General features: G+C 42.4%; 1 protein-coding gene across 9 annotated transcripts in view; it reads right to left on the bottom strand.

The window, feature by feature from the left end:
• The window catches only part of FRY (FRY microtubule binding protein), a 286,128-nt gene that overhangs the window by 61,077 nt on the left and 209,265 nt on the right, over positions 1–15,786 (bottom strand). For all 9 annotated transcript variants that reach the window (XM_069969891.1, XM_069969894.1, XM_069969885.1 and 6 more), the window contains 8 exons: positions 14,836–14,946; positions 14,461–14,615; positions 7,643–7,742; positions 5,376–5,547; positions 2,690–2,946; positions 2,416–2,562; positions 799–967; positions 63–153 (listed from right to left, as the gene is read on the bottom strand). In XM_069969891.1, the coding sequence (XP_069825992.1) occupies positions 63–153; positions 799–967; positions 2,416–2,562; positions 2,690–2,946; positions 5,376–5,547; positions 7,643–7,742; positions 14,461–14,615; positions 14,836–14,946 (1,202 nt within the window). The remainder of the gene's footprint in view (positions 1–62; positions 154–798; positions 968–2,415; positions 2,563–2,689; positions 2,947–5,375; positions 5,548–7,642; positions 7,743–14,460; positions 14,616–14,835; positions 14,947–15,786) is intronic.

The following is a 15,786-nucleotide window of genomic DNA, read 5'->3' as shown; positions in this document are numbered from 1 at the left end:
TCCCTGTGGAGAACTGGAGAGCAAGACAACAAACAGCAGTAGATATCATTTCTAATACTCACCTGTCATCTTGGTCTTTAGACATTCTGCTGTCTTCAAGATCAGGAAATCCATCTTGACCAGCAACAACAGTATTACTGCTGGAGGTTGTCCCTGTAAACCAGCATAATACACATTAACGCTAGCCCATGGGGCTCATAGTGGTCTCTTACAAAAAACAACGGCCGTGATTTATACAAAACATACGTTGTGTGAACACAGCCTTTTATTGCTTTGCATCTTTTTGTATTCACAATTTACATTTCTACAAGCTTCCTCGCCAAATGCCAAGTAACAGAATATTCTTTGTATTCTTGGTGGTGACAGATTTTATTCCTGGTGTTCTAACATGAGGAAGTGATTCTGGCTTAGCCGTGTACTGATCCGCTGGAGCGATATCTTGTTTAATCAGTAGAAAAAGCTTTGACCTTTTATCTTCTATTGATCTAAAGCAGGAACGCGATTTATACAGTCAAGTTCCAGAAAAAAAAAATCTGTGTCAAACTACTAATCTTCCTTGTAGAGCTTCTCTAAAACTGATTATATGCGCTGGAAAAGAGAGAGTTGAATTTCCCAGAGCAAATATGCCTATCCGTATCTCAACAAGAATAAAATCCTTGTAGACACAAGACTTTATTCTGCTTTCTTAGATCATTCCCTTTTGCTACCAGCACTTTTTAGTTAAAAGCTAAGAGTGCATGAAGGAGCTAGAGGAAAAAAAAAATAAAAAATCAGATCAAAAACACATTCATTTGTTACCAGAGGGAGCGGCGGAGGCCTTGTTGCTGGCGGTGAAGCGATAGAAGGGAGGGTTATCACAATGTTGAACTATAGGGTTCACGGGATCAGTCTGCTGAAGCTCAAAGAGAAGCTCTTCCATCGTCTGGATGGTGTTATTTCTGCACAAGTAGATTGCCACTTTTTTGATCTGGAGAATCAGAAATAACATGTTCTTTGAGATAAATATGGACTATTTTTGGAAGATTAAAAAAAAACCAAACCTGTTGGATATGTTGGAAATGTTCATAGCCAGATCACCCCCTAACCTAGCCTATGTCACCTTTTTTTTCAAGTGTGGGCTCTGGTTCTCATTGAAGAGATAATAGAATTCAAATTAGCTTTTCTCTAGTAGAAAGTAGTGCAGGGGTGTCAAACTCTCTGTTGCAAAACTACAATTCCCATCATGCCTGGCAGGGGTGTAGCTAGAATTATTGGGGCCCTATAGGAAAAAAAATGTACAGAGCCCCACAAATTCTTTATGCCCCCCACATACTCATCTGGCCCGGTGCAGTCCCCTTTCGTTCTCAAAGAAACCTGGTGCTTGAGTAAAATCACTTGTGCACCAGAGGACAGAGAGAGAACACCAGAGGACTGCATGAGGCCAGGTAATTTTTTCTATTGGGGGGGGGGGGGGGGGGGGTCATAGTTAAAGGGCCAGGAGCCTGCAAGCCCCCTCAGTGCTCAGGCCCCAAAGCAGTTGCATGGTCTGCTTTTATGGTAGCTATGCCAAAGGCATGATGGGAATTGTAGTTTTTCAACAGCTGTGGAGCTGCAAGACTATAGCTCTCCCCGCTGTCTGTAGTCGTTGTTATTTCAGAGACGAGCCCATCTCAGGAGTGACAGCCTGCTCAGCCAATCACTGACTGAGGCGGGACAGCACCGTGGCCAGTGATTGGCTGAGCGGGCTGTTACTCCCGCAACAAGCTCGCCTTGGAACTAATGGCTGCTACAGACAGCAGGAGACACCGGCAACCACATGTGGACACTGCGTAAGTGCAAAGAGGTAAGCATATAATGTTTGTTATGTTTACTAATATGGCAGTCACCTGTTAAAAATTTTGGAGTGCTGAATAACCCCTTTAAACAAACAAAAGGTGAGAGACATGTATTTCTAGACACCAATTTTGGGGGTCCTGCCCCTCAACAATACAGAGCAGTGTGCTGGTTCGTCCAAAAGATGTCATTGATATAGTTTAGGTGGAAAGCTGGTCGCCCCCAGGAAGACCCAGATGGTGAATGGGGTTTACAAGCAATGTTTTATGGGGGGGAAAAAGCTAATTATCTCTCTCAAGAGACGGCTTGTTCACATTTGCTTTGGACATTTTGTTACAAGTCTTGGCATGAACTTCTGAGGGAGCTGAACAACAGAAACAAAGACGCAGATGTGGACAAAGCCTAAGCAGCACATGAGGTATTTGTTAGTCTCCGATTGCTACCTGCGTCCATCATAGCTACATGTTCCCATGTGTTAGTGTTGGATTTGGCCATGACACTTGAGATATTTGCCTCTTTGCCACAATTATCCTGGACTGACTAAAACGTCAGGTATATACATTACATATAAATTTAGGCTAATGGAAAGGTTTCTCATCTTACATAAGGCAGTAGATTGGTATCGCTGCTGACCCCACACAGGCTTATCAGGAACTGTAAGGTTATACGGAGGTTGTTGCTCCACTTCTCATTATTGGCTAAGGCGTTCCAGGCATTCTCCACCTCCTGTCCTGGCACCTCATCTCCATACTGTTCAAGAAACAAGAGACAGGTCAATATTTTATCCTCAAACTGAAGGTCATGTTATCCAGCCTCGCTGTCATAAGCTGTATATGTGCGTGTAGGCAACAGGCACCATATTTGCCATGACTATTACCTTTGCTGTCATGTACATGAGATTATTAAGAACTAGAGAGGTGGCCTCTGGGGATCCCCATCCGTTCCCTTTGAGTCCAGAGGCGGCAATTGGTTCTCCATCTTTATCGGTGAGTTCTTCTTCTGGGGTGCTGGGGCTGGAGTCTGGAAGGAGGAGTCTACTGTCCACCAGCTCAATGTTATGCAGCCAAGGCAGCAGGTAGGTGAGCATGATCTGACGTCCATTAGGATGAGTAGTTGGGAATCGCTGGCTCACTTCTGTTAAAGTCGACGAGTAAAGACAACATAGTTATCAGTGGAACTAAAAACTACAGCATCTGTATACCCCATCCTGTGGATAGTTTCTAGTGGCTGAAATACCACTTAATGTTTTTTGTTCAACACAAACTTCTTCTTAAAGAGTTATCCGGGTAACAAAAACAATATTCTAAACAATACCATCTTCCAAATACCACCCTATGTCTACATGTATAATCTATCTTGCACCCTTTCCTTTTTTTTTTTTTTCCGTTTAGTTATCTGCTCTGAATGTCTAAAATCCTCTACTCTGGGTCCACTCTGACAACACTCAGCTCCCTCTTCCTCCTTCCCTTTGTAGACACAGGACATGTGATCTCCTTTCTGGGGGCCGGATTAGCTGTCTATTGGCAAGACATCATCTCCATGCAGATGATAAGACAAGCTAGCATTTCATTTTTTTTAGCTCTTAGGTAGATAACCCCTTTAAGGATTGTGAGCTTCTGCTTGTATTATAGCAAAGTGCCATAGTTCTGTAGGGTCCAGGGCTGAAATTTCCGGAGAATTACTACTTGTTTAGTCCATAGGATTACATGCAACTCAATGTATTCCTTTGGGCTGTATCACCATAGTAATAAATAAGTCACACTACAGAAAGTCTCAGTGTAGCTCTCACCTTAAAGTGGCTCTGTGGTTTCTCCTGACCTGTCTGTTTTACTAAATACATATTCCCTATGAAACAGCAATTCTGAATCATCTTTTCTTGTAGCTGTGTTGTGCAATTCCTAGAATTTACTAGAAATGTATGACTAAATAGCCAACTGGGTGTTACCAGTTATGGGTGTGTCCCTATACCGTCTACCAGCATGTTCACACTGAGAAAAACAAGCGGAAATTCTCAGAATTTTTGTTTTGTTTTGCTAAGTGTGAATTGGCCCTACCACTATCAGCTCTGATTGGATAATCTATAGAGACATGCCTCCCCAACTGGTAACATACAGTCCACTCAGCTTCTGCTCTTTCCCTCCCTTATGCTTTACACTGCAGCTATATGCACTCGGCCTATATGCTGCACATAAGCAAAACCTCAGCAAAACGACAGAGAAAGCCAAGAGGACTGTCATTTTTTATTTTTTTTGCAGAGATCAGTCCAGGCGATTTTAATTAACTTTGTAATTAGGTTTATTAGGCAAATATGCCATTATCTGCATTCAAAAAGACTTTCCCCCTCTCTCATCCACTGCTCATTATCAGGAAATCTCGACTCTTTTACATCAGTCGAGCCCTGTGTAACCTATGGAGAGGGTAGGAGGGAGGAGGGAGATTCGTCGCAAGCAGAGAACAAAGGATTACACAGCGGGACCTGTGTGAAAGCCGGTATTCAGAGATCAGAGAGGTCAGTGCTGACTTTAGAGGAGATAGCCCTGTGATGTAGCTGTAAATTAACCCTTTGCTGTCCTGTTTTGGTGCCTCATCTCCCTCCACCCCTTTCCATAAGTGAACCATAAAGACAGGGGGAGAGCTTCAAACTGCTTTTTCATGATTAAAATGCATTTTTCAGCTAATAAACCCAATTAAAAAGTTTCTTAAAATCGCCTTTGATTTCTGCAAAAAAAAAATAAAAAATTAACGACAGTGACACTTTAAGTAACACCTCTACTTTAATATGAGGAAACATAGAAAACACCTTTAATCGCAATGGACATTTTTAAATTATGGCTTTGTACAGTTTATGGTGCATAGGTCGTAATTAAAAATTTTGCTTAGTTTCACTTCCACATGCTCTTTGTTTTGATGTTAAATCAAACAGTATAAAATCTCATTCAGGGCTACAGAGGGATAGAGCAGAGGCTGTTTACTATGAATGCTATATTTTAATCCACGATTCCAAGAATAACTAAATAACCCGTATAATTTGGCTCTGTTACAATCCTCTCATTATGAAGCAATTAGAGCCGTCCATACGGGAAGTCAGAGTCATTCTAAACATTTACATGAAGAAAAGATATTTCCAGGCAAAGGTATGTAAGACGTGGTAACACAGAATGGGTGTTTGTTCACAAATAGTATTTGGGGCTGTATTTTTTAACCATAACAAGTAGAGGAGCTAATACAGGGAACTACAACGTAAATGTTTTCACCTTTTTCAATGTTTTAGACCTACTCCTGGTTTTGGGTAAAATACTGATCAAAATACTAGGGGGGAGATTTATCAAACATGGTGTAAAGTGAAACTGTCTCAGTTGGCCCTAGCAACCAATCAGATTCCACTTTTCATTCCTCACAGACTCTTTGGAAAATGAAAGGTGGAATCTGATTGGTTGCTAGGGGCAACTGAGCCAGTTTTACTTTACAGCATGTTTGATAAATCTCTCCCTAGGTGTGAACACAGCCCCCCTCTACCTAACTGGACCAAACAAGTATACATATTGTGGTGAAGTATGGAGTACCTGAAAACAAGGGCAGAGTCAGCTCAGGGTACATCCGGGCCAGTTCGTTGGATAACCGGATTAATGAAACGGTATACAAAGGCGGCAAAACCCCATGTGTCCCATACAGGATACTTCCAGGCTTCTGCTCTGCTACTTTCTTAGAGTACACAAAGAGTTTTCCTTCGAGGACCTTTAAGAAAAAAACCAAAATCCTATAAAAACCATATAGATGTAAAAAAAAAGGTACCACTAAATTAAGTAAGATCTAACAACCTATTGTAACCTCTAACAAACAGTTTCAACCTAACTTTCTTAGCTTCATCATATGGTTGTGGTATCATTAGATTTGGAACAAAGCAGCTACCATCTTTAACAATATTCCTAAGACATTCAGTTACTTTCTTCTTGGTATCAATGGGGCTATCGTTTTGTTCATCTGGTCATTTCTGAATGTTTTATTACTATTTTAAAAAATAATCTAGTAATACTTGGAATGTTCTGTTTTGAAGGATCCATGGGGGATTCCGGTTTTTAGAATGGATCCCATGGTTTATAATGGTCCCTTCAGGCTTTTATGGACTATTCAATTCTGTTGGTCAAAAGCAACTGAAACAAGATGGAATAGGCCTAACTGGGGCCATATATGGGTCAAATAATATTGTACTGACCAACATCTGACCTTGTTAAGACAATCTGCCTCCGTGGGAAAGCATACATTGATTAGTCATATGCTCTGTCATGTCAAATGGATATAAATGTAAAAATTAAGTATAAAAAAGCTGAAACTGACAAGGGACAGATTGTCATGACAAAATGACTGGGTCAGAGCATCTCCTTTGTCTTACAGTGGATTAAGGGAGACAAAATGTCAACCAGCGACATGGTCATGGGCACCCAAGGCTCACTGATGTGTGTTTGTGGGGGGGAGGTTATCACGTCAGGTCTGATCCTACAGAAGAACTACTGTAGCACAAAATGGATGAAAAAGTTACTGCTGCTAGGAAAGTGTCTGAATATACAGAAGACATTGTACACAGGAAGCTACCTAGCTGCAGGACAGTCCCAATGCCAGTGCTGAACCCTGTTCACCTACAATGGGCACATGACCGGCAGACTTAGGCCCTATTACACGGGATGATTATCATGCAGAAAATCCCTAAATCGTTAGAATTTAAATGATAATCGTCCTGCAGGCAATGGTCGAAAAATTGCTTGCGTGTCGTTGATCGTTGATTTAGATCTGACCCTAAATCCATACTTCGGGAATAGATGGCACCAGGATGGGAGGACTTTACACTAGTACAACGGAAGACTTACACAGTGAAAGTAAGTTCTGGGCTAAACAGCAAGCACAGTGTGAATTGGCACTGCAGTAGGGACCAGCATCATAACAGGTAAATGGAACACCCTTTAAGTGGCGGGAAACAGGGCAGCTCTTCACATTCACCAGCCTTCGTATGGGAGGAGAAAATTAATGTGTAGAGTCTCTTTAAAGGATATGTTGCTAATAGAGATGAGCGAACCGGGTTCGGGTTCGAGTCGTTCCGAACCCGAACGTTCGGTATTTTATTAGCGGGGGCTGCAGAACTTGGATAAAGCTCTAAGGTTGTCTGGAAAACATGGATACAGCCAATGACTATATCTATGATTTCCACAAAGCCTTAGGGCTTTATCCAGGTTCAGCAGCCACCGCTAATCAAATGCCGAACGTTCGGGTTCGGATCGACTCGAGCATGCTCCAGGTTTGCTCATCTCTAGTTGCTAACAATTTGGTGCCAGATACCAGATGGGCCAGTGCTATTTTTACAGAAAAACATTACGGCTGATTGATGTTGAAAAGATGTGGCCAAATACCAAAAATTAAAACTGAGCCCCCCTCCTTGTGATGGGTTTTGTGATCCTGGAACAAGAAGCCAGTTTCCCTTTCATGACTCTTCGGTTTAGTCCCTACTCTCGAACAATGCAGTTCTTATGGATAGACAAATCCTACACAGGATCCAGAAAAAAAGTCTGATTGAACAACCAGGGACCTCTCACTATAGTGTGCCTCTACGATATAGACCATCTTGTCTTTCAAAGACTAATAATGCTCAATATTGCGTAAGGAAAATCTAAGATGAACCCAGAAAAACATAAGCTGGTGTTCACCGTCCATGTGGTTTGATGGCAGCCATAGGTCCTGGTTGTCAATAGAACATCTACTTTACTATGGCCGCTTTATGACGCCTGCAAAAATAAAAGGAAAAAGTTTATATTGCCTGATTTTAGTGACTTTTTGTACTTGCCTGCATTAGCTGCACTGAGATTTCATAGATTTCCCGGTTAGTGTCAGAAGCCTTGAAAAGAACCAGGTTCAGCAAGGTCACAATGTCAAATGGATAATTCCTAAAAAAAGGAAAAAGTAAGATGCTAAATTCTGAATAAAAAAACAAGGAGACATTTTATTACAAATAATAATCTGAACCGGCTGCCAAAAGATAATAAATCATAACGCCACCAAACCCCTTATAAAAATAGCCCATCTGCCCAGCGGCACACTAGATTGTCATTGGAAGAGGCCCATTAATCTTCCACCTCCCAATCTTCCTAAGAATCCCATAAAGCCTGTATTTCAGTTTTTATTTCCAATGATAAAGCTGTTTTCAGTCTATAAATCTTGGACGGCAAACCCAGCGATTGACAACAACAACAGCAGCAAAAATCATAGGAATCCTTGAAATTTGGCATCAAGAGGAGAAATGAATCTGGACTTCTAGAAGGGAAATCTTCTGAAGAGAAAATGTTCTTGGCTTTAATACTGCACTCTGCCCAGAGACAAGCAGGAAAATATTTTAATAGATTAAAAAACAGCAACTTTGGCAGCAACTTGGTAACATTTGCAAATAGCAGGAGGATACCTGAGCCATGTCGCCCTGACCTCTCGGTAAAGGATGTAGGTTTATTCTATGGGAGAGAGGGAGGCCTGCCGCTTCCAGACACTCTAGACAGCACAACAATGTGAAATTAAACATGTAATCCTCATATGGGTGATAGTGGATTATTACAAGCATCCATCAAGATTATGCTCATGTGTATGGGTAGCCTAAAACACAGGGCCGGATTAAAGGGAGGGCACCAGGGGCACGTGCCCAGGGGCCTCCACCACTAGGGGGCCTCCACCAGCCCAAACCTGGAAGTGGTGTCTGGGAGCCAGTCCCATGCGCAAAAAGCATGTGGAAACCCTACCTGGACACCTGGCACTGGCCACACTGCATGCTGTCCAGGAAGGGAGGGAGGGAGGTGTAGGGTTAATCCTGTGTAAGCATCTCCCTCCTGGCAGGCTTAGACTCCCCCTGGTGGGTCTTTGAATGGATTCTTCCTGTCAAGCTTCCGGGTAGATGTCTCCTGCCGCTGTCCTCACTCCCCCCTCTCCCCTCCCCCTCACTGAGGAGAGGACAGCGTGGGACCTTAGCAAGGAAACCTGATCTCTCCAGCAGGGATGCAACATCTTGAAGCATGCTGGAGGATCTGTCACAGTGGCTTTCAGGCTGAAGGAACAGAGAAGAGCCAGAGGAGAGAAGACCTGTCATCTGCCCAGATCAGGTGAGTATGAGGCTTTGTTTTGTATTGGCACATCAGAGCAGGGATATTTACTATAGGGGCATATATCAGAGCAGGGGTATATACTACAGGGGCATATATCATAGCAGGCGGCATATACTGTAGGGGCATATATCATTGCAGGCGGCATATACTGTAGGGGCATATATCAGAGCAGGGGTATATACTATAGGGGCATATATCAGAGCAGGAGTATATACTATGGGGGCATATATCAGAGCAGGGGTATATACTATGGGGGCATATATCAGCAGGGGTATATATATATATATATATATATAGCGCCTGTGTGCAGCATATCACATGTAGCCTGTGTAAAGTGTATGATATATACAGCCTGTGTGCAGTGTATGATATGTAGCCTGTGTGCAGTGTATGATATGTAGCCTGTGTGCAGTGTATGATATATAGACTGTGTGCAGTGTATGGTATATAGCCTGTGTGCAGCCTATTATACTGTATATAGCCTGTGTGCAGTGTATGATACATAGCCTGTGTGCAGTGTATGGTATATAGCCTGTGTGCAGTGTATGATATATAGCTTGTGTGCTATAGATTCTACACAACCTTTAAGTACTTTCTGGGTTCTCTTTACTGCTTCAGGTAGTTTATATGGTTGGGAACTGAAGATGGGACCTAGACTTGGCAAGTCCAGGTTCTGCCTGCGATTCACAACTGCATATGCTAGCTGTGGTGGCTAACACAGTGGGCAAGAGAGCACAGAAAGTACTTAAGTGCTGTGTTCTCGCATTTAATTAAGTGGGAACCCAACGCAATGCTCACCCCTCCCCCATCCTGTTTCTAGGGCCTTTCATCTTCCTCTGGACTGCAGCCTCTAGGGACCATCATATGCAGAACAGAGGAGGATGCTGAGCCATACAGCCAGGATTGAGGAGGGGTAGGTGCTAAGTCCCCTACAGTAATCAGCCACCTATATAGATTGCTGTATGGTTTATTTGTGGGGGAAGGAAATAGGGGGCCCCCAACAAAATTGTTGCCCAGGGCCTCCACCAACCTTAATCCGGCCCTGCTAAAACACATGAGAGAATGCTTAAATTTGGCTCATATTTGGCTTGTGTCTTAACCTCCATAACTTCTAGTTGCAGACCAAGGAGGAAATTTATCAAGACCAGCAAACTCAGACGTCAGTATTAAAGGGGTTAATATTACGTTTAACTGTGCTGCCGAGGCTGTGGGGGACATGTCAGTGATATATACTTACCTGTTCCGCCCCCTCTGCCGGATTCTGGGCCACCCACTCTCTGTCGCTGTGGGCAATTTTTAGAACACTCTGTGACACATGGTTCCTTCCGGAAATGGAGGCTCAGCATAGCCAGTATAGAGCCTATGCCAAGCTACCATTTACGGTGAGAATGGCGTGTCACTGGGTGTTTTGAAATAACTGACAGCGGCAGAGAGCGGGCGGGCGGCCTGGAACCTGGCAGCAGAGCGGGACAGGTAAGTATACTAACCCAGAATAGTGTAAAATACCATGGACCACCTGGAAAAGGATGGGTATGGTATCTGGATTATACTGGCACAGAATACTGAACCTAAAAACATTACAATAAAATGTGGAGAGAATTCAGTATAACATGAGAAAGCTGATCAGATTGTGACTAAATCCCTTGAAGAATACAATCAGCCATGCACACGAGCATCTTTTTCCCATCACTGCCTATTCTATATCACTAATCCGCCCCTTTTGTTTTGGGAGGATTTATCTATTTTTTGACCTCATCATTCTGTTTGTCGGTTGCCTTGAACACAATGCAAGAAAAGAATATCAATAGTTTCTTGGGGAATTGAAACGCCAACTTTTTTTTTTTCTGCGACCAGAAGGTCTGGCATTAGAATTATAGTAGAAGGCCAAAGACATGGAATGTATGACCCAATAGCCTATAAAACATTGGAACTATAAAACGTGAACAAAGTGCTAGAGAATTGGATGTCTGCATACAACAACATGTAGAAACAGGGATTTTAAAGTCTTCTAGCTAATCCACAATCCAAATACCCCACCTTGTCAAGTGTTCATCCATCTCTTTTTTTATTGATTGACCTTACTATGCCTTTTTTTTATTTACTATTTAAAGGGTACTCTGACACTTAATTGAACTTGTGTCATAAAGTTATAAAGATTTGTAAATTACTTTTATTTAAAAAATCTCAAGGTACTTATCAGCTGCTGTATGCCCTGCAGGAGGTGGTATATTCTTTCCAGTTTGACACTGTGCTCTCTGCTGCCACATCTGTCCATGTCAGGAACTGTCTTGTATAGAACCCAACCCCCTAGAAAACCTTTCATGCTCTGGACAGTTCCAGCCACAGACAGAGGTGGCAGCAGAGAGCACTCTGTCAGACTGGAAAGAATACACTACTTCCTGCAGGACATAAAGCAGCTGATTAGTACTGGAAAGCTTAAGAATTTTTAATAGAAGTAGTTTACAAATCTGTATAACCTTTTCCAGTATTTTCCAGGACTCCATAGGGCTGCATCTAATTTCTCCAGCCACCAGGAGTCAAATGGCAAGTCTTTGGGTTTGGCCTAACCTGAACGTTCGGCAAATTCGCTCAACACTATTTAGCAGTGAAAGATCACTAGAGGAGAAAGATACTGTTACTTGTCTTAGGGCCTGTCCTCACGGACTCGGCACGGAATACAGCCTTCTATCTTTTTGAATGGGAAGGCTCGTGCGCCTCCACTGAAAGAATTGACATGTCAATTCTTTGAGCGGAGACGCGCAGAGAATGGAGACGCGCAAGCCCTCCCATTCAAAAAGATAGAAAGCTGGATTCAGCGCTGAGTCCGTAAGGACAGGTTCCGCAAGGAATTTCGGCACCGATTCCGTAGTGTGAATGGCCCCTTAATCTACAGCCGTATATGTTCAGTAAGGCACTCAGTGTGTAGCTGCAGGCATATGGAAACACTGTACAATACACAACGTTCCTTATGCTTCTTACTATTATAGATCCTTATATATATCATATGTTGTAGCTCCTTTGTGGCTTGAATTTAGTTTTTCTTCTCCTATGACGGAACAAACAGAATTGACGGTGTTGATGTGAACACTGCCTTAGGTCCCTATCACATGGGACGATTATCGTGCGAAGAATCGTTAAATCATATGAATTTAAACAATAATCGTTCTGTGTAATTGCAGGCAACGATCGAAAAATCGTTCGTATGTCGTTGATTTAGATCTGAGGGTTTTATTACAAAAAACGATTTTCAAAAAAAAGGACCGATATTGTGAACGACATGATATCTTTCATCCAAATACACGGAACGATGATTGTTACTTATGATCGTTCTTGTCTGTCGTCTTGTCATTGCTATTGCGTTCGCCGCTACTGCTTACGACCGAACAACGTATTCCATGCGAATGATTTGCGAACGATCAATGATAAAAATAGGTCCAAACTCTATCAAACGACTAACTATTTCTCGTTGGTCGTTTTATCGTTGTCTGCTATTACACTAAACGATTATCGTTCAAATGCGAACGATCTAACGATTTTTCGAACGATAATCTTTCCATGTAATAAGGCCCTGAACCTAAAATTATCGCTAATCGATCGCTTATCGTTCACTAATCGTTCAGTGTAATTGCCCATTGTTTTGCTGGGATCAGAAGGAATAAATGATCATAGTAATGATCGCAATAACGATCGTAGTAACGATAATAACTAATGATTATCGTTCTGTGTAATATGGTGAAAGATTTCAGATTAATAATAATCTCGTTTGCGATAGTTTATCGTTAGTCGATAATCATTAAAAATCGCTCCATGTAACCATAGGACCCTTAGGTGTGTTCCTATAGGCAGAAAGAAATGTCTTGCGGGATAAACTGTGCAAACCAACTATACCTGTAGATTCTCGCCAGTCTGTGCAGTACATGTTGTGAGAACTATATTCCTGCGGCTTTAGAGATTACGTTATTTGTGCCTGTATGAGAATTTTTACGGCATGAAATAATATTATTTCGCCAGCATATTAATAGCTCTCCAAGCTGCCTTTTAGAAGCCGGTGATAAGAGGAAGTCAGCTGAGGCAGATTAAGCTTCCCTGTGACTCTCCGGAATGCGCAGTCACTGGGAAATCGAAATAATCAGGTTCCCAAATGGTAACCTGACCCTGTTCTAGAACAATCTGCCCGGCCTCATCAGCACAGGCAGAGACGCAAACAAAGAGAGGTCAAGTTGAAAAGGACATTTAAGTGAATTTTCTCTTCAGGAACAATAAGCCTTGTAAAGTTACTAATGCACTGTGAATAGCAATAAGCTCTACAGAGAGACACAAAACGTCTATCAAACACCATCAGCATACCTACAGTCCCATTTTACAGGGGACGCTTTATGTTACTGGCTGCAGTTTGAGTTGCCAGGACATAAAGGGATTTTTCGTTTACACTTTGCATGGGTAACTCCTGGCAGTCCTTAAAGGGACTGTCTCTTTGCATGCATCTAAAACAGCTGTCTACAAGCAGGTGTTCCTGACTCAAAGCTCTTGTATGGGTCAGACATTAAGGGTCTAATTACACGGCCGATGAAGGCCCGATCAATATTGTAAAGGAGCACCGATCTGCTAGATCGCCATTTGTTTACTTGATCTATTACGCGGCACAATAATTGTTTAGCAAGGGCTGCACGGACATCATTAGCGATGTCCGTGCAGACCTTGTTCAAACAGTTACAGTAATACTTTACCTGTCCACATTCCCAGTGTTCTCCTGCGCTATGTATGTTTCCAGGCAGTGTGCTGCCGTTTCAAAGCGGCCTGTCAGCTCAGTCATTGGCTGAGCAGCAATCGTCAGCTGTGCATTGCTAGAACACGTGGTGATGTGCGGTTGGCGGACGTTTTGCATTGTCCAGCTGGGGTACACGGTAGAAAACTCCCCAACAGATACCTCAGCCATAAAGCTCTGACATTATAGATAATGAGGGGTATTCATCAAGGCAGCCACTGGGGCAGACGAAGCTAATTTTTTGCAACTTTTTGAAAGGCCTGTGCCCAAAGCTGGCGTATATTACAGTGACAGTACAGATTCATCTGGATTTATGTACTGGTGTGAGCCTTTACGTAGTTCCAGCATGCCCGTGCCCTGGTGGGGATATGTGACAATTAATTTGTCACCTCCAATCCTAACTGCTGACACTGTTAGATAGCTGTTAGGTCAAGGAGACACATGGTACCTTTCATATATCCAGCTGTGCTTCCAGAATGTAGAAAAATGCTTTTATTCTCCAGTGCAAAGTGAAGTGTTCCTAAGCCCCTGAAGTTCTGCAAGCTGGAATATCTTCGCTCCCCCTTCCATCCCTATCTCTGCTTAACAGTCCAAAGGGTCAGGAAAGGGAAGGGGAGCAAGGAACCACTGCAGCCCTCAACACCTTAAGTGCTTGGAAATGACATTTTAGGGGTATCAGACTAACAAACCTGCTACACTATATCTCACCAGAAGAAGACATAAAAATAAAATCTACAATAGCCATCATAATACCTGTTTCCACAAACAGTTGCAATAGCCTTAAAACAGCCAGAAGCGAGCTGGTAGGATCCAGTATAGCAGCGATCAATGGCCCAGTTAAAAAGATTAATCTGGTCAGGATTAAGTTCCAGCAACAACACGACCACTTCACAGCCAAGCTGGTGAACCTAGAAACAGAACGGGATGGAAAGAGTTAATGGATTATTTCAGCATCTGCACCATAATTCATGACTACACAAAGGAAATGACTTCAGGCTTCCCAGGAGACAATCCAGAAAATAAATGTATATTCATGTACTAAGATAATAGTAAGGGGGTTTCTGGATAACAATGCACTTATGTGTGGTGTACAGTACAATACAGCATTCTGCCATCAGCATTACTCACCCTCATGTCCTGACAGGCCAGGATGTTGTCCAACCATTTGTACAGATATCCGTCTGGAGACAAGCCCACGTTGTCAAACACTGGACCACAGCAAAGGACAGCGGACATAGCCTGGCCACATACAGAGAAACAAAAAACAAAGTCCGCCAGGCTTAGACTAATACACTGGGTGCCAAATTATGGGATTTAAGGAACTTTAGGGGAAATTTATTAGGTTGAGAGTTTTGGCACACATTTATTTTGTATAAAAATTTAAGAATTATTTACTCTTATGTTACTTTAAAAAAACAAAAAAAGTCCATGTTTAATGGGAGGGTGTGACCCCTTACAGCTCAACAGATTCCTATAATTTACTAAAAGTCTAGACCAGTTTGTAGGTGTTGTAAATGTCAATGTGTGGCACATAAACAGGCAATGACCTCTTAAAGAGGTATTTAGAATAATTTTTGAATTTTTTTTATTTCAATTTTAATTTTTCCCCCTCCTTCCAAGACAAGGGGGAGGAGCAGGATGTGCCCAATTAGCCAATCACTGGCAGGGACGTTCATCAGTTAAAACCAGTTATTGGCTGATTGGACAGGATCTGCTCTGACTTCTGGTTTTGGGAAGTAGGGAGAACAGACAAGCAGTGGATGTCAGGGGAACGGGTGCTACACACAAGCCAGGTAGGTGAATATGCCTTGTTTGATATTTTTACATCAACACCAGCGACATATATAAATAAAAGTATACCCCGTAAATAAATTTGACACATCTATCACATTTTGCAATAAGAACAGAGTATGAAACACCATTCTTATAGACTTTTATGCCTATAACCCTTTAAGCTTCTGTGAGTTGTGGTCCTCTAGATAGCATGCTGTATATGTAAGGGTATGGCTACGGACATTAGACAGGAGCAGAGGGGACGATTTTGGGAGGGTTTACATCTGAAGGTCCAGGACACATTGG

The sequence above is a fragment of the Dendropsophus ebraccatus genome, chromosome 5, assembly GCF_027789765.1.
Source record: "Dendropsophus ebraccatus isolate aDenEbr1 chromosome 5, aDenEbr1.pat, whole genome shotgun sequence".
Classification (NCBI taxonomy): Eukaryota; Metazoa; Chordata; class Amphibia; order Anura; family Hylidae; genus Dendropsophus; species Dendropsophus ebraccatus.
The sequence above is the reverse complement of the archived record's forward strand: the minus strand, read 5'-3'. Positions and strand labels throughout refer to the sequence as shown.